Source organism: Nycticebus coucang, chromosome 16 (genome assembly GCF_027406575.1).
Source record: "Nycticebus coucang isolate mNycCou1 chromosome 16, mNycCou1.pri, whole genome shotgun sequence".
Lineage (NCBI taxonomy): Eukaryota > Metazoa > Chordata > Mammalia > Primates > Lorisidae > Nycticebus > Nycticebus coucang.
This window is the reverse complement of record NC_069795.1, coordinates 76,612,162-76,629,057: the sequence shown is the minus strand read 5'-3', so window position 1 is coordinate 76,629,057 and position 16,896 is coordinate 76,612,162. Positions and strand designations below refer to the sequence as shown.

Genomic DNA, 16,896 nt, shown 5'->3' with positions numbered 1-16,896 from the left:
CATTTGGAATCAAATGGAAAACCAGGAAATGAAACTAACATCTTATAGCCACCTAATCTTTGATAAACCAAACAGGAACATACACTGGGGGGAATGAATCCCTATTCAATAAATGGTGCTGAGAATCCACATGTAAAAGACTGAAACTGAACCTGCACCTTTCTCCACTCACTAAAATTGATTCAAGATGGATAAAAGACTTAAATTTAAGGTATGAAATTATAAAAATATTCAAAGCATAGGAAAAACCCTGGAAGATATCAGCCTGGGGAAAGACTATGAAGAAGACTTCAGTGGCAATTGCAACAACAACAAAAATAAACAAATGGGACTTAATTAACTGAAAAGCTTCTGTACAGCTAAGGAGACAACAATCAAAGCAAATAGACAACCTACGCATTGGAAAGGATACTTGCATATTTTGAATCAGACAAAAGCTTGATAACTAGGATTTATAGGGAACTCAATACACATGAAAACATGAAAAAAGCCAATAATCCCATATATCAATGGGCAAGAGACATGAATAGAACCTTCACTAAAGGAGACAGATAGCTAGCAAACATGAAAAAATGCTCATTATCTTTAGTTATTAGAGAAATGCAAATCAAAACCACCTTGAGATACCATCTAGCTCTAGTGAGAATGGGCCAAAACACAAAATCTCAAAACCGCAAATGCTGGCATGGATGTGGAGAGAAAAGAACACTTTTACAGTGCTGGTGGCACTGCAAAATAATATAATCTTTTAGGAAGGAAATAAGGAGAACACTGAAAAGAGCTCACGCTAGACCTCCCATTTGATCCTGCAATGCATTACTAGCTATCTACCCAGAAGGAAAAAAATCCTTCTACCATAAAGACACTTGCACTAGACTGTTTATTGCAGCTCAATTTACAATTGCCAAAATGTGGAAACAGCCTAAATGCCCACCAACTCAGGAATGGATTAATGAACTGTGGTATATGTATACCATGGAATACTATCAGCCATTAAAATATATGGAGGGGTGGCGCCTGTGGCTCAGTGAGTAGGGCGCCGGTCCCATATACCAAGGGTGGCGGGTTCAAACCCAGCCCCGGCTGAACTGCAACCAAAAAATAGCCGGGTGTTGTGGCGGGTGCCTGTAGTCCCAGCTGCTCAGGAGGCTGAGGCAGGAGAATTGCAGAAGCCAAGAGCTGGAGGTTGCTGTGAGGCCTGTGACATCATGGCACTCTACTGAAGGCGGTAAAGTGAGACTCTTGTCTTTACAAAAAAAAATAATAATAATATATATATATATGTATATGGAGACGTTATATCCTTTGTATTAACCTGGATGGAAGTGGACCACATTCTTAGCAAAGCATCACATGAATCCTATGTACTCAATCTTTTTTTTTTTTTTTGTAGCGACAGAGTCTCACTTTATGGCCCTCGGTAGAGTGCCGTGGCCTCACACAGCTCACAGCAACCTCCAACTCCTCTTGCCTCAGCCTCCCGAGTAGCTGGGACTACAGGCGCCCACCACAATGCCCAGCTATTTTTTGGTTGCAGTTCAGCTGGGGCCGGGTTTGAACCCACCACCCTCGGTATATGGGGCTGGCGCCTTACCCACTGAGCCACAGGCGCTGCCCTGTACTCAATCTTGATATGAGGACAATTAATGACTTATATACTAAGTCATTGGTGGGGGGGAGAGCAGAGAGACGGAAGGAGGGAGGGGGTGGTGTCTTGATGTGTGACACACCTTTTGGGGGCAAAACAATTACAGGAGGGACTTCACCTAACAATGCAATTGTGTAACCTGGTATTTTGTACCCTCAATGAATCCCCAACAATAAAACAAAACAAAACTATTTTTACTAAATATGCTAGCAGCAGTAGTAAAATATCTCTTAGTTTCAAAAAAGAAAATTTAATGAAGAGGTAAAGAAACAGTGATACAGCTGAAGACAATGTGTGAACTGGCCTTGAAGATATTACCCAGAATGCAGCATCAATAAAGAGATGATAAACATAAAAGAAAGCGTGAAGGTTTTTTTTTTTTTTTGTGAGACAGTCTCACTGTGTCACCCTTGGTACAGTGCTGTGGTGTCACAGCTCACAGCAACTCCTGGGCTTAAGTGATTCTCTTGCCTCAGCCTTCAGAGTAGCTGGGACTATAGGCACCCACTACAACACCGGCTATTTTTTGGTTGAGGTAGTCATTGTTGTTTAGCAGGCCCTGGCTGGGCTCAAACCTGCCAGCTTCGGTGTATGTGGTCAGCGCCCTACTCACTGAGCTACGGTGCCGAGCCAGTTTTTTTTTTTTTTGACAAGAGTCTTGCTCTGTCACCCTAGGTAGAGTGCAGTGGTGTCATCATAGCTCACAGCAACCTCCAACTTTTGGGCTCGGGCCATCCTCCAGCCTCAGCCTTCTAAGTAACTAAAACTACATGCTTTAGCCTCCTTGCTCATCAGATTTTCCTGTTTTTTTTGTTGAGATGGGGTCTTGCTTTTGCTCAAGCTGGTCTTGAATTCCTGACCTCAAGGGAACCTCCCTCCTCTTTGGCCTCTCAAGTGCTAGGATTACAGCTATGAGCCACTGTGCCCGTACTTAATGAAGAGTTCTAATGTACATCTAATTGTAGTTGCAGAGAGAAATAAGTATGAATGGAAGCGTGAAGCAGTGATCAAATAGAAATTGCTGAGAATTTTGCAGAATTGGTAAGAAATAATCCTCAAGTGGTAGAAGTCCAGTGAATCCCAAGGAAGATAAAATCAACCTTGACAAAGCAGAGTGAAACTGCAGAAAGCTAAAGACAGAGATCCAAAAAGCAACTAGAGAGAAACAACAGATTGCTATTAAAACATTTTACTTTAGTCTGGCAACTGATTTCTTAGTAGAAACAACAAAAGCCAGAGAACACTGGAATGCTATCTTCAGTGTACTGAGAGAAAATAGCTGTCAGCCTTGAAATGATATAACCAGTAAAACTGTCAGGAATGACAGCAAAATAAAGACATTTCAGATGAAAACTTAGAGACCATTTATAACAGAAGGAGATTCTTTTTTTTTTTGTAGAGACAGAGTCTCACCTTATGGCCCTCGGTAGAGTGCCATGGCATCACACAGCTCACAGCAACCTCCAACTCCTGGGCCTCAGCGATTCTCTTGCCTCAGCCTCCTGAGTAGCTGGGACTACAGGCGCCCGCCACAACGCCCAGCTACCCTTTGGTTGCAGTTCAGCTGGGGCCGGGCTTGAACCCGCCACGCTCAGCATATGGGACCAGCGCCTTACCGACTGAGCCAAAGGCGCCGCCCAACAGAAGGAGATTCTAAGAGACAATTCACATAGAAGAAAACTCATACCAAATGGAAAGCCTGGGATCCTTTTTAATGGCCACAAAATGTTCTATCAAATAGATACAGCAATTTAAAATTCTACTATTCTTGGACATTTATGTTGTTTCCAATTTTTCAATGTTTGAAGTTCTTTTGAACTTGTATATGAATGTACGTGTAGTATTTTATCTAGATTATTTTCCTTTTTAACTAGAAGGCCAAATGACTGAGTCAGAAAAGGAATGAATATTTTTGTTTTTTGTATACATGTTGTGAAATTGTTTTCTTAATGGATTTTACCAATTTACATTTTGTGTAACAGACTATGTTGGCTTTATTTACAAATAAATAAGTCTGTTCCAGCTCCAGTTTTAAATGATTGGCATTTTTTACCAGATTTTGACTTAATTATATCTTAGACAAAAACATCTTATCTCACTTCTCTGCCATTGGTGTTAAAAATGTTTTTATTTATTTATTTTTTGAGGCAGAGCCTCACTCTGTTGCCTAGTTTAGAGTGCCGTGACATCAGTCTAGCTCTCAGCAACCTCACATGCCTGCGTTCAAGAGTCTTTCTGCCTCAGCCTCTGGAGTAATTGGGATTATAGGTGCCTACCACCACATCTGGCTATTTTTTTCAACTTTTAGTAGAGATAGGGGTCTAGCTCTCCTTGCTTAGGCTGGTTTCAAACTCCTGAGCTCCAGAAATCCCCTTGCCTTGGCCTTTCACAGTCCTAGGATTACAGGCCTGCACAGCATTCCAGACCTAAAAATGTTTTCTTTTTAACAGAAGCATATGCTAACTGAAATGTATTCTTTGTAACAAAAAGCATTTCTAACTCTTTAGTAATCTTTCTGTTTTTTTTTTTTAATCTTTTTTCAGTTTATTAAATAGATACTTGGGTCATTTAATGAAAAGGCAAAAAATGACAAAGAAATGGCAAATAACTGCTTTGCTTAGTTTTTATTTTATTATAGGAAGGAAGATTACTTTTTTTTGAGACAGAGCCTCAAGCTGTCGCCCTGGGTAGAGTGCTGTGGTATCACAGCAACCTCAAACACCTGGGCTCAAGCGATTCTCCTGCCTCTGCCTCCCAAGTCGCTGGAACTAAAGGCACCTGCCACAACGCCCGGCTGTTTTTTGGTTGCAGCCGTCATTGTTGTTTTGGCGGGCCTGAGCTGGATTCGAACCCGCTAGCTCAGGTATATGTGGCTGGCGCTCCAGCCACTTGAGTCACAGGTGCTGAGCTGGAAGATTACTATTTTAATGCTGCCACATTCTTTTCTAGTTCTGTATCTAGAACTAGATACAGCCAGTCAACAGTGTAGAAGTGAACAAAATGATTTCGTTTTTTTTTTTTTAAAAAAAGGGTCACTTGGCTCGGTGCCTGTAGCTCAGCAGCTAGGGCGACAGCCACATACACTGGAGGTAGTGGGTTTGAATCCAGCCCAAGCCTGCCAAACGACAATGAAAACTACAACCAAAAAAATAGCTAGGCGTTGTGGGGGCACCTGTAGTCCCAGCTACTTGGGAGGCTAAAGCAAGAGAGTTGCTTAAGCCCAAGAGTTTGAGGTTGCTATGAGCTGTGATGCCATGGCCCTCTACCCAAGGTGACATAGTGAGACTCTATCAAAAAAAAAAAAAAATCATTCATTCTAAAACAGAAAATGCTATAAATTTACTTGGGGATTCTATATTTTCTAAGCTGAGCTGAATGTAAGAAGGTGTCTCTTTTTTTCTATCTTTTTGCTATTTCAGGTGCAAGTGAAAGTGTAGGAAAACATATGCTTGAAGCCTGCAACAATAATCTGGAGATGGCTGTCACAATGTTTTTGGATGGTGGAGGAATTGCTGAAGAGCCCAGTACCAGTTCAGCAAGTGTCTCTGCTGTCAGACCACACACAGAGTATGAATTTATTATTTATTATTAGGAGTTATGCCTAAATTGAGTAGTTGGCTTTTTTATCAAAGTTAGGGTAGTTCTCTAGTTTATAAAAAAAAAGGATGGAAGCATCTGAGAAAGTATCAAGTGAATTTTTGTAGTTAGTTTAAATTCTGTAGAACATTGTCATGTTTTTATTTAATATTCTGAAAATCCAGGCAGGCTCAGAGTGAAGTCTGGGAGGCAGTGAGGAGGCTGCCCAACAAAGATTGGCCTATGGCCAAGAGGTGAGGCCTGTATGCTTGGCAGTAAAAACCAATGACAACGACAAAACCTTATAGGATGGCATTATTCACATTTCAATGATGAGGCAGCAGGGGCATAGCCATTTTTTAAGCTGCACAGCAATTAAGTAGCAAATACAGAAGTAAAGCTCAATGAAGCTCAGATGTCCTAGTTCTAGATTTTCCTCCATTGTCTCAAGAAAGCTTGGAGTTGCCACAAAAAATTGATAGCTATTTCTACTCTTTTATACACCTAGTTACATATAATTAATTAATTATTAGAAACATCTTTAGCATATAGAATTGTAATAGATAGAAAATAAATAAAATAGTGAAGAGATTTGCACTTGATACCAGTGAGAATTTAAGATAACTGTTGAGTAAAATTCCAGTGTCTTTGGAAAATATTAGACATGAACCTTTATTTTATTTATTTATTTATTTATTTTTGAGACAGAGTCTATTTAGTAAATAATCCAAGATTACACCTGTGTTAGTCTCCTTCTTAATTAGAAAAAAATTACTGCCTATTTGTTTAAGCTTATTTTAATATATCCTTATGATTTAATTATTCTTTGATGTAGTAGTGATATGATACTGCTTCTATTAAGACTATATTTTTTCCATTCATTTTTGCCCAATTTTGGGGGGGAAATTTTCTAGCTCTTTTTTGCTAAAGAGAATTTAAGATAAGGAACTTGAGGGAAAGGAAGTGCTTTTTGTTTTTGTTTTTCTCTTTGTTTATAAACCATTGAGCTGTATATGCCAGGTACTTTATTCCAGTTGATCTGTATGTGAAAATTAGGTGAAACTCATGATTACTGTGGGTCCTAAATGTTACTAAGCCGTTTTCCTTGTTAATTTGAGCGTATCACAATAATTACAGAAAGATAACAGATAGTAGAAAACAGTTTTCATTGTGATATTTTCCAACTTTTCTTAAATAGAGAAGAAGTCCGTGCCCCAATTCCTCAAAAGCAGGAAATATTGGTGGAACCAGAACCTTTGTTTGGTGGTAAGTTCACTTTTCTCCCATAGCTTTATTTGACTTTGTTGTTACCTTTGGGATTTTAATGAAACTAGTGAAAGATGTGAAGGCTTGCTGAGAGATTATACTTCAAGTGTAGTGTCAGTTCTTATCTTGTATTTCTGCACTCCTTAGGAAAGTTGCCCAATTGGTTCAAAGTAAAGCAGATTTAAAAAATGATATTTGTTACAGAAGGCAAAAAGGAGGAAAGTTACCAAAAAGAATTGCTGCTTTATAATGGAAACAAATATATCATTAGATAAAAAACTGATTATTTTTTGTTTTCCAGATATGTAATTGACTGCCATATCCTTACTGTCTTGATGTGTCTTGCCTTCATTTTCTTTTAACTTTTAGCAGTGCTGTTCCTATTTCAGCAAAGGAGACTATAACCCCTAATTCATGCAAAAAGCCATGCTGTCAGTTGGGATAAATGTCTGTAATGGGCTAGTGTACTGTGGTGTCAGCCTAGTTCATAGCAACCTCAAACTCCTGGGCTCAAAAGATCCTCTTGAATAGCTGGAACTACAGGTGCCCACTGCAACACCCGGCTAATTTTTTCTATTTTTAATAGAGACAGAGTCTTGCTTTTTTGCTCATGCTGGTCTCAAACTTCTAAGCTCAAGGGAATCCTCATGCTTTGGCCTCCCAGAGTGCTAGCATTACAGGTGTAAACCACTGCACCTTGCTTAATGGGTTTATTTATTTTTTGAGACAGAGTCTCACTATGTTGTCCTTGGTATAGTGCTGTGCTGTCACAGCTCACAGCAATCTCCAACTCTTGGGCTTAAACTGTTCTCTTGCCTCAGCCTCCCAAGTAGCTGGGTCTATAGGTACTCAACACAATACCTGGCTGTTTTCTTGCTGTTTCTTGTTTGCAGCTGTCATTGTTATTTAGCTGGCCTGGGCCAGGCTCAAACCCACCAGCCTCCGTGCATGTGGCTGGCACCATAACCAGCGTGCTATAGGCACTGAGCCTAATGGGTTTATTTTTTAGAAAATAGAAAATGGGGTGGCACCTATGGTTCAACGGAGTAGGGTGCCGGCCCCATATGCCAGAGGTGGGGGGGTTCCAACCCAGCCCCAGGCAAAAACTGAAAAAAAAAAAAAAAAAAAAGAAAATAGAAAATGGAGTTACAATCTGGTTAGGCAGAGATACATACATTACACAGTATGTGTACACATACTGTGAACAGTAACACAGAGAAATAATTTGTTTTGAAGTTGAGAACAGACCTCTGATTTTTTTTTTTTTTTTTTTTTAAACAAAGTCTCACTGTATCACCCTTGGTAGAGTGCTGTGGCGTCACAGCTCACAGCAACCTCAAACTCTAGGGCTTAAGCGATTCTCTTGCCTCAGCCTCCCAAGTAGCTGGGACTACAGGTGGCTGCCACAATGCCCGGGTATGTTTTTGTTGTAGTTGTCATTGTTGCTTGGCAGGCCTGGGCTGAGTTCGAACTCGCCAGCCCCAGTATATGTGGCTGGTGCCCTAGCTGCTAAGCTACAGGTGCCGAGCCTCTATAAAGTTTTGTAGGCAAACTATGATACAGCGGAAGAAAATTATATAAACCTCTAGCTGGGCATTGTGGCGGGCTCCTGTAGTCCCAGCTACTCTGGAGGCTGAGGCAAGAGAATCGCCTAAGCCCAGGAGTTGGAGGTTGCTGTAAGGTTTGTGACGCCATGGCACTCTACTGAGGGTGACAAAGTGAGACTCTGTCTCTACAAAAGAAAAAAAAAAAGAAAGAAAATTATATAAATCTTATCCTTTGATTTGAAAAAGCACCTTGGTTGAGACTTTTTATAAGATAGACCTTTAACTTGGTAACTCTGGAGTTGACTATGGCAGGAAGTAAAAGAATATACTGTCTAGATTCAGAAATAAAGGTAAAGGGAAAACTGTAGGGTCTGAATACTGCAGTATAATAATGTGCTTCCTAGGGCGGCGCCTGTGGCTCAGTGAGTAGGGCGCCGGCCCCATATACCGAGGGTGGTGGGTTCGAACCCAGCCCCAGCCAAACTGCACCAAAATAATAGCTGGGTGTTGTGGCGGGTACCTGTAGGTAGTCCCAGCTACTTGGGAGGCTGAGGCAAGAGAATCATGTAAGCCCAAGAGCTGGAGGTTGCTGTGAGCTGTGTGACGCCATGGCACAGAGTACTTACTTGCTTGTAGAAGGTGGCTTGGAAGTACCAGGAAACCATACCAAAGAGGCAGGAAGAATAATAATAATTTTAGGGCTAAAGGTATTGTAGTCTGAGGAGTAGTTTTGGGTTTGACTTAGAATAAATAATAGGCAAACAAATTGTGCAGGTTATGAGTCCAAAAATAAAAGGAGTTGGGTGGAAGGATAGTAATAAGGGCACTAGTGAGAATACAGGAGATTTGGTGCCTAATAAAAAAGAGGGAGATTGGGAAGGCAGTGTGAAACGTAGAATATTGATTTGCCTGCTCTTGGCAATTTAAAAGTAGAAGAAAACTTTTTTTTTTTTTTATATGCTACCTTTCTATAACAGTGTGCTTTCTTAAAATAGCTGTTCTATGTCTTATCCTAAGACATTCTTATTTTCTTTAATTGTTATAGTTATGGTTGGCCTCAGTGGCTCATGCCTGTAATCTCAGCACTTTGGGAGGCCAAGGCAGGAGAGGATCACTTGAGGCCAGAAGTTTAAGACCAGCCTGGGCAACATAACAAGACCTTGTCTCTACAAAAAAAGAGAAAAAAATTGGCTGTGTGTGGTGGTGTGCCCTTTACTAGCTTTGTGAGAGCCCATGAGATTGACAGTGAGATTATAATGAGTACTGATAATATCACTACACTCTAGCATGGGCAACAGCAAGGTCCTGTCTCTTAAAAAAAAGTTTAAAAAAATCGTTACAGTTAAAAGTTACCAGGTAACTAGTTTTTAAAAATTTTTTTATTTTATGTATTTTTTGTTCGTTTGTTTTTTTGAGACAAAGTCTCACTTTATGGCCCTCAGTAGAGTGCTATGGTGTCACAGCTCACAGCAACCTCAAACTCTTGGGCTTAAGCGATTCTCTTGCCTCAGTCTCCCAAGTAGCTGGGACTACAGGTGCCCGCCACAATTCCCGGCTATTTTGTTGTTGTTGTTGTTGCAGTTGTTTATCTGGCCTGGGCTGGGTTTGAACCCGCCCACCCTCCGTGTATGTGGCACCATAACCACTGTGCTACCGGCGCCGAGCCTTATATGTAAAATATTTAAAGATTGGTCATACATATTCTACAGGGGAAGCAGAAGATCTTGGTTCTTTTCACTTTTCTGTCACTGAACCATTATATAGTGGTAGAAAAATGATTTTTTGCCAATATTAAAGACTTTTTTGGTATTTATAATTCTCTATGTGTACTCATTGACAAATAGTCCTTAAATCTTTTTTTTTTTTTTTCCTTTTTATAGTCCTTAAATCTTATGGTTTAGAACTTAAAGGTTACTCAAGTGTGATCCAGATCCCTTTCCAGGGGTCCTCAAATTTTTTAAACAGGGGGTCAGTTCACTGTCCCTTGGACCGTTGGAGGGCTGGACTATAGTTAAAAAAAAAAACTATGAACAAATTCCTATGCACACTGCACATATCTTATTTTGAAGTAAAAAAAGAAAAAACGGGAAAAAAATACAATGACACCGCTGCATGTGGCCCGCAGGCCGTAGTTTGAGGACCCTTGCATTAGGCTAACCTAAATTGTATATTTGCAGCATATGTGTAGCTTCATCTCAAAATTTTCTTTCTTCCTAATGCCACTACTTAGATTTTGCCTTTTTATATAAGTTTGGTCAAGTCTCTTAACTGAGCCTTTATTTTCTCATTTGTAAAACAAGATGGTTGACCTGAAGGTGGTTTTTGTTAATTATATATGAATGACTTGAAAGTTCTAAATTATTTTTTAAGTAAAGGAACCATAAAGAATCTATGACAAAAAAAAAAAAAAAGAATCTATGACTATTTTAAAGTAAGAAATATTTATAGATAAGGACATTTTAGAATTAAATTTCAAAATTAATGTTTAAATTTTGAATTCTGTTTTTTCCTTCCAAAGCTCCTAAAAGACGACGGCCTGCACGTTCAATATTTGATGGTTTCCGAGACTTTCAAACTGAAACTAGTAGGTATCTATGGGCCAGTTTATCATTTCCCTCTTCCCTTCCCTTCCTGTTGAAAAATAAAGGTGATTAACGTTAGGCCTAATTATGTTGAGGATTTACCTTACTGAAAAAATGAAGTTACTAATTGTGATTAACTCTTTCTGGGGTTTTTTTTTTTTTAGAGACAGAGTCTCACTTTATTGCACTCGGTAGAGTGCTGTGGCATCACAGCTCACAGCTACCTCCAATTCCTGGGCTTAGGCAATTTTCTTGCCTCAGCCTCCCAAGTAGCCCGGACTACAGGCACCTGCCACAATGCCCGGCTATTTTTTTGTTTTGCAGTTTGGCTGGGGCCGGGTTTGAACCCACCACTGTCTGTATGTGACTCCAGTGCCCTACCCACTGAGCCACAGACACCGCCCAATTAACTCTTTCTTGAACTGGATTATTCCAAATGCTAACCTATTTGGTTATAGAACAGTGGTTCTTAACCTGTGGGTTTGTAACCCCTTTGGGGGTTCAAACGACCCTTTGACAGGAGTCACCTAAGACCATCCTGCATATCAGATATTTACATTATGATTCATAACAGTAGCAAAATTACAGTTGTGAAGTAGCAACGAAAATAATTTTATGGTTGGGGGTTACCACAACATGAGGAACTGTATTAAAGGGTTGCGGCATTAGGAAGGTTGAGACCCACTGTTAACAGAAAATTGTAAGGTTAATGGAGATCACGCAAGGAATCTGGTAATTTATAAACTTCAGTCAACTTCTGAACGAGTACTTAAATGCTGACTATACTTAAATAAAAACTGGTGTCCCTTGGGTCCTGCTATCTATCAATGAAAGGAATGACTATCATGAAAATTGTTGTCATAAGAGTGAAGAATAGAAGAAAAAGCCACACCACCCGAAACAGCCACTATTAACATTTTGGCTACAGTTGTTTGGAATAGGTTTATATCTTTTGGCATAGTAAGTTAGAATAAGTATCTTGACAAGTTAGGATAAAAATCTTGGCCTTGGGTGTTGCCTGTGCTCAGTGAGTAGGGTGCTGGCCCCATATACTGAGGGTGGCGGGTTCAAACCCCTCCCTGGCCAAACTGCAGCAACAACAAAAAGTTGTGGTGGGTGCCTGTAGTCCCAGCCACTCGGGAGGCTGAGGCAAGAGACTCGCCTAAGCCCTAGAGCTGAGGTTGCTGTGAGCTGTGATGTCACAGCACTCTACCAAGGGCGACAAAGTGAAATTCTGTCTCTAAAAAAAAAAAAAGAATCTTAGCTTTATACTTTTAGGAGATTTGCTACTACCTTAGCAATGTAATCCTAAAGAAAAGACAGTTATATTAAGAGAACATAGGATAAGCTCTTGGACTAGACTTAATTTTTTTGTTTGTTTGTTTGTTTTGGTGGGGGAGAGCATCTTGCTCTGTTGCCAGGCTGGAGTACAGACAATAATCATAGCTCCCAGCAGGTTCACGCTCCTGGGTTCAACTGATTCTCTCACCTCAACCTCCCAAGTGGCTAGAACTAGAAGTGTGTGCCATCATGCATCGCTAATTAAAATTTCTTTTTTGTAGATAAAGGGTCTCACTACTTTGCTCAGATGGATCTCAGTCTCTTGCCCTCAAATGATTCCCCCATCTTTGAATTCCACCAGAAGGTTTTGGATTATAGGAGTGAACCAACTCTTCTGGCCTCAGGCTTGATTTTTATAGTTGAGGTATAATGAGTTCATTGAGGCACAATAGGTCTTGTAACTTTGGAGAGAATCAAAGGGGTACCTAAGCTAACTCAAAGCATCTAGAGAATCCTTTGCCCTTCTAGTGCATAGTGACTGCAGTGGTCATCATCTCTATTGCCAGAATCTTTTTTTTTTTTTTTTTTTTTTTTTGGTTTTTGGCCAGGGCTGGGTTTGAACTCGCCACTTCCAGCATATGGGACCAGCACCCTACTCCTTGAGCCACAGGTGCCGCCCTATTGCCAGAATCTTTAAAGATTTGAAAATGTTAGGCCAGGCCCGGTGTCTCATGCCTATAATCCCAGCACTGTGGGAGGCCAAGGTAGGTGGATTGCCTGAGCTCACAAGTTTGAGACCAGCCTGAGCAACAGCAAGACCTCATCTCTAAAGATAGCCAGATGTTGTGACAGGCATCTGTAGTCCAGCTACTCTGAAGGTTGAGACAAGAGAATCGCTTGACCCCAAGAGTTTGAGGTTGCTGTGAGCTATGACGCCACAGCATTCTACTGAGGTTGACAAAGTGAGAGTGTGTCTCAAAAAAAAAAAAAAAATTGAGAATATAGATAAAAATAGCAGATGAATGAAGGTCACTTTCAAAACTAGATAAATGGGGATGAAAGTTCTTTGCTTTGCTTAAGTTAGCTTTTAAAATGCAAAAATGCAAAAGAAATTATTTTGATTAGATGACCTTTTTTTTTTGAGACAGAGTTTCACTTATTAACCCTCTGTAGAGTACTGTGCTGTCACAGCTTACAGCAACCTCCAAATCCTTGGGCTTAGGCGATTCTCTTGCCTTAGCCTCCGAGTAGCTGGGGTTACAGGTGCCTGCCATGACGCCTGGCTATTTTTTTGTTGCAATTTGGCTGGGCTCAGTTTGAACTCACCACCCTTGGTATATGGGGCCGGCGCCCTACCCACTGAGCCACAGGCACCACCCTGATTAGATGACTTTTTTAAAGACAGAGTTTCACTATGTCGCCCTCTGTAGAGTACTTTAGTGTCATAGCTCACAGCAACTGCAAGCTCTTGGGCTTAAGTGATTCTCCTGCCTCACCCTCCCGAGTAGCTGTGACTACAGGCACCCACCACAACACCCAGCTATTTTTTTTTGTTGTTTCAGTTGTCATTGTTCAGCAGGCCTGGGCCAGGCTCAAACCTACCAACCTCAGTATATATGGCTGGTGCCCTACTCACTGAGCTATGGGTACCGAGCCTAGGTGACTTTTTTTTTTTTTTTTTTTGAGATGTCTCACCCTATTGCCCTGGATAGAGTGCTGAGGCATCGTCATAGCTCACATCAGCCACAAACCCTTGAGCTTGAGCAGTCCTCTTACCCAAGCCTCCTGAATAGCTGGGACTACAGGCATGTGCCACTCCTCCTGGCTTGTTTTTCTATTTTTAGTAAAGATGGGGTCTCGCTCTTGCTCAGGCTGGTCTCAAATTCCTGAGCACAAGGAATCCGCCTACGTTGGCCTCCCAGAGTTTTCGGATTACAGGCGTGAACCATTGCACCTGGCTGGCATGACTGTTTTTAATTAATTTAATTTTCTGCTTTTATCCTTTGGGTAGGGAACACTGCCAAGTCTTAAGATTTTCTACTCCCTTTTGCATTTTTTTTTTCAGAGTCATCATTACATCTTTAAATTTGAGGTCAAGTGTATTTTTAGTAATTTTTTCACTTGATAAAAGTTTTGCTTTTTTTAATGAGATTCATGACTTCTGTGGCTAATTGAAACTTTTTTATCCTATATAACAGTTCGACAAGAACAGGAATTAAGAAATGGAGGAGCAATAGACAAGAAACTAACTACCCTTGCAGATCTGTTCCGGCCACCCATTGACTTGATGCATAAAGGCAGCTTTGAAACAGTAAGTTATTGGAGATTCCATGCCTCAGCTACAAATCCTTTTCGTTTTTAATGCTATTTTTTATCTATTTAAGAGAGAAAAATATATTTTTAGTAAGTAGGGAATTGGCATCTTGAGTATTTCTACACGATATACTTTATACAGATAAGAAACTAACTACCCTTGCAGATCTCTTCTGGCCATCCATTGACTTGATGAATAAAGGTTACATCGATAGAAAGGTTACATTGCATTATATTTTCCCCAGCAATATATGAAATATAGTTCTTTTTTTTTTGGAACCAGAATCTCATTATGTTGCCCTCAGTAGAGTGCTGTGGCATCACAGCTCACAGCAACCTCCAACTCTTGGGCTTAAGCAATTCTCTTGCCTCAGCCTCCCAAGTACCTGGGACTGCAGATGCCTGCCACAACGCTGGGCTTTTTTTGTTGTTGTTGCAATTGTCATTGTGGTTCTAGCTGGCCCCAGGCCAAGTTCAAGCCCTCCAGCCTTGGTGCATGTGGCTGGCTCCATAACAACTGCTACGGGCACTGAGCCAGAAAGTTTTTTATTTTTAATTATTATGGATTCATAATAGTTGTATGTGTTTAAAGGGTACATATGATGGTTTGATACAGGTATGAATTAATCAAATCAGGATAGGCTAGGTGCCCATAGCTCAGTGGTTAGGGTGCCAGGCACATGCACTGGGGCTGGTGGGCTCAAACCCAGTCCGGGCCTGCTAAACAAAACAAAACAAAAAATAGCTGGGTATCGTGGTGGGCGCCATTAGTCCCAGCGACTAGGGAGGCTGAGGCAAGAGAATCACTTGAGCCCAAGAGTTTGAGATTGCTGTGAACTATGATGCCATGACACTCCATGTCACCTTTACTGAGGGCAACAAAGTAAGATTCTATCTAAAAAAAAAAAAAAAAAAAATCCAGGGTAATTGTGGCATCCATCATTCATCACCTCAGGCATTTAGAATTTCTTTATGCTAGGAATATTTCAGGTTTTTTTTGTTTGTTTGTTTTGTTTTTGAGGCAGTGTCACTATGTTGCTTCAGTAGAGTACCACGGCGTCACAGCTCATAGCAACCTCAAACTCTTGGGCTTAGGCTTGGCACCAGTCACATACACCAAAGCTGAGGGTCCGAACCCTGGGCCAACTGCAACAACAACAACAACAAAAAAGAGCTGGCGTTGTGGCGTGTGCCTGTAATTCCAGTTACTGGGAGGCTGAGGCAAGAGAATCGCCTAAGCCCAGAAGTTTGAGTGAGACTCTGTCTCAAAAAAAAAAAAATCTCTTGGATTTAAAGCAATTCTCTTACCTCAGTCTCCCAAGTAACTGGGACTACAGGTGCCTGCCACAATGCCCGGCTATATTTTATTGCAGTTGTCATTGTTTAGCTGGCTCGGACTGACTTCTAACCTGCCACCCTTGGTTGTATGTGGCTGGCACTGTAACCACTGTGCTATGGGTGCTGAGTCTTCAGTTTTGTTCTTATAAAGTTATTTTAAAGTATACTCTAAAGCCAGGTTTGGTGGCTTACCTGTAATTCTAGCACTCTGGGAGGCTGAGTGGGTGGATCACCTGAGCTCACGAGTTCAACACCAGCCTAAGCAAGAGCAAGGCTGTCTTTTCTGTCTCTACAAATAAGCAGGCATTGTGGTGGGTGCCTGTAGTCCCACCTACTTGGGAAGCTGAGGTAAGAGAATTGATTGAGTCCAAGAGTTTGAGGTTGCTGTGAGCTTGAGCCTCAGTAGGGGCATGGTATTTTATTGAGGGTGACAAAGTGAGACCCTGTCTCAAAAAAAAAAAATAAAGTATGCCCTGACTTCCGTGAAAATATTGCTACCAGCAGTATACCATGCATGAGATAGCTTGTTTGGTGAAATCCTTTTATTAGTCTTGTGTGGCATTATTTTAGAATCTTCGCCATCTTGATAACTTTATTTTTTTTGTTTTTGTTTTTATTTTTTGAGACAGAATCTCACTTTGTTGCCCTCGATAAAATGCCCTGGCATCACAGCTCACAGCAACCTCAAACCCTGGGGCTCAATCAATTCTCTTATCTCAGCCTCCAGAGTAGTTGGGACTATAGACGCCCACCACAATGCCCAGCTATTTTTAGAGAGAGGGTATCGCTCTTGCTCAGGCTGGTCTCAAACCTGTGAGCTCTGGTGATCCACCCACCTCGGCCTCCCAGAGTGCAAGGAATATAGGTGTAAGCCACCATGTCCAGCCCGTAGTGTGTTGATTATTATAATTATTATTACATATATACATATTTTTTGTTTGTTTCTGAGACAGTCTCACTATGTTGCCCTTGGTAGAGTGCTGTGGCATCACAGCTCACAGCAACCTCCAACTCCTGGGCTCAAGTGATTCTCCTGCCTCAGCCTTCCAAGTAGCTGGGATTACAGGTGCCTGCCACAATGCCCGGCTATTTTTTGGTTGCAGCTGTCATTGTTGTTTGGTGGGCCCAAGCTGGATTTGAACCTGCCAGGTCAGGTGTATGTGGCTGGCGCCTTTGCCGCTTGAGCCATAGGTGCTGAGCCTGAATTAAGTTTTTTTAAAGTTTGTCTGGGCGGCGCCTGTGGCTCAGTCGGTAAGGCGCCGGCCCCATATACCGAGGGTGGCGGGTTCAAACCCGGCCCCGGCCAAACTGCAACCAAAAAATAGCCGGGCGTTGTGGCGGGCGC

General features: G+C 41.3%; 1 protein-coding gene across 1 annotated transcript in view; it reads left to right on the top strand.

Annotated features, from left to right (window-relative positions):
* The window catches only part of UBXN7 (UBX domain protein 7), a 68,861-nt gene that overhangs the window by 28,264 nt on the left and 23,701 nt on the right, over nt 1–16,896 (top strand). Inside the window, exons 2-5 of the mRNA XM_053565382.1 lie at nt 5,068–5,215; nt 6,423–6,490; nt 10,556–10,621; nt 14,099–14,211. Coding sequence (XP_053421357.1) covers nt 5,068–5,215; nt 6,423–6,490; nt 10,556–10,621; nt 14,099–14,211 — 395 coding nt within the window. The remainder of the gene's footprint in view (nt 1–5,067; nt 5,216–6,422; nt 6,491–10,555; nt 10,622–14,098; nt 14,212–16,896) is intronic.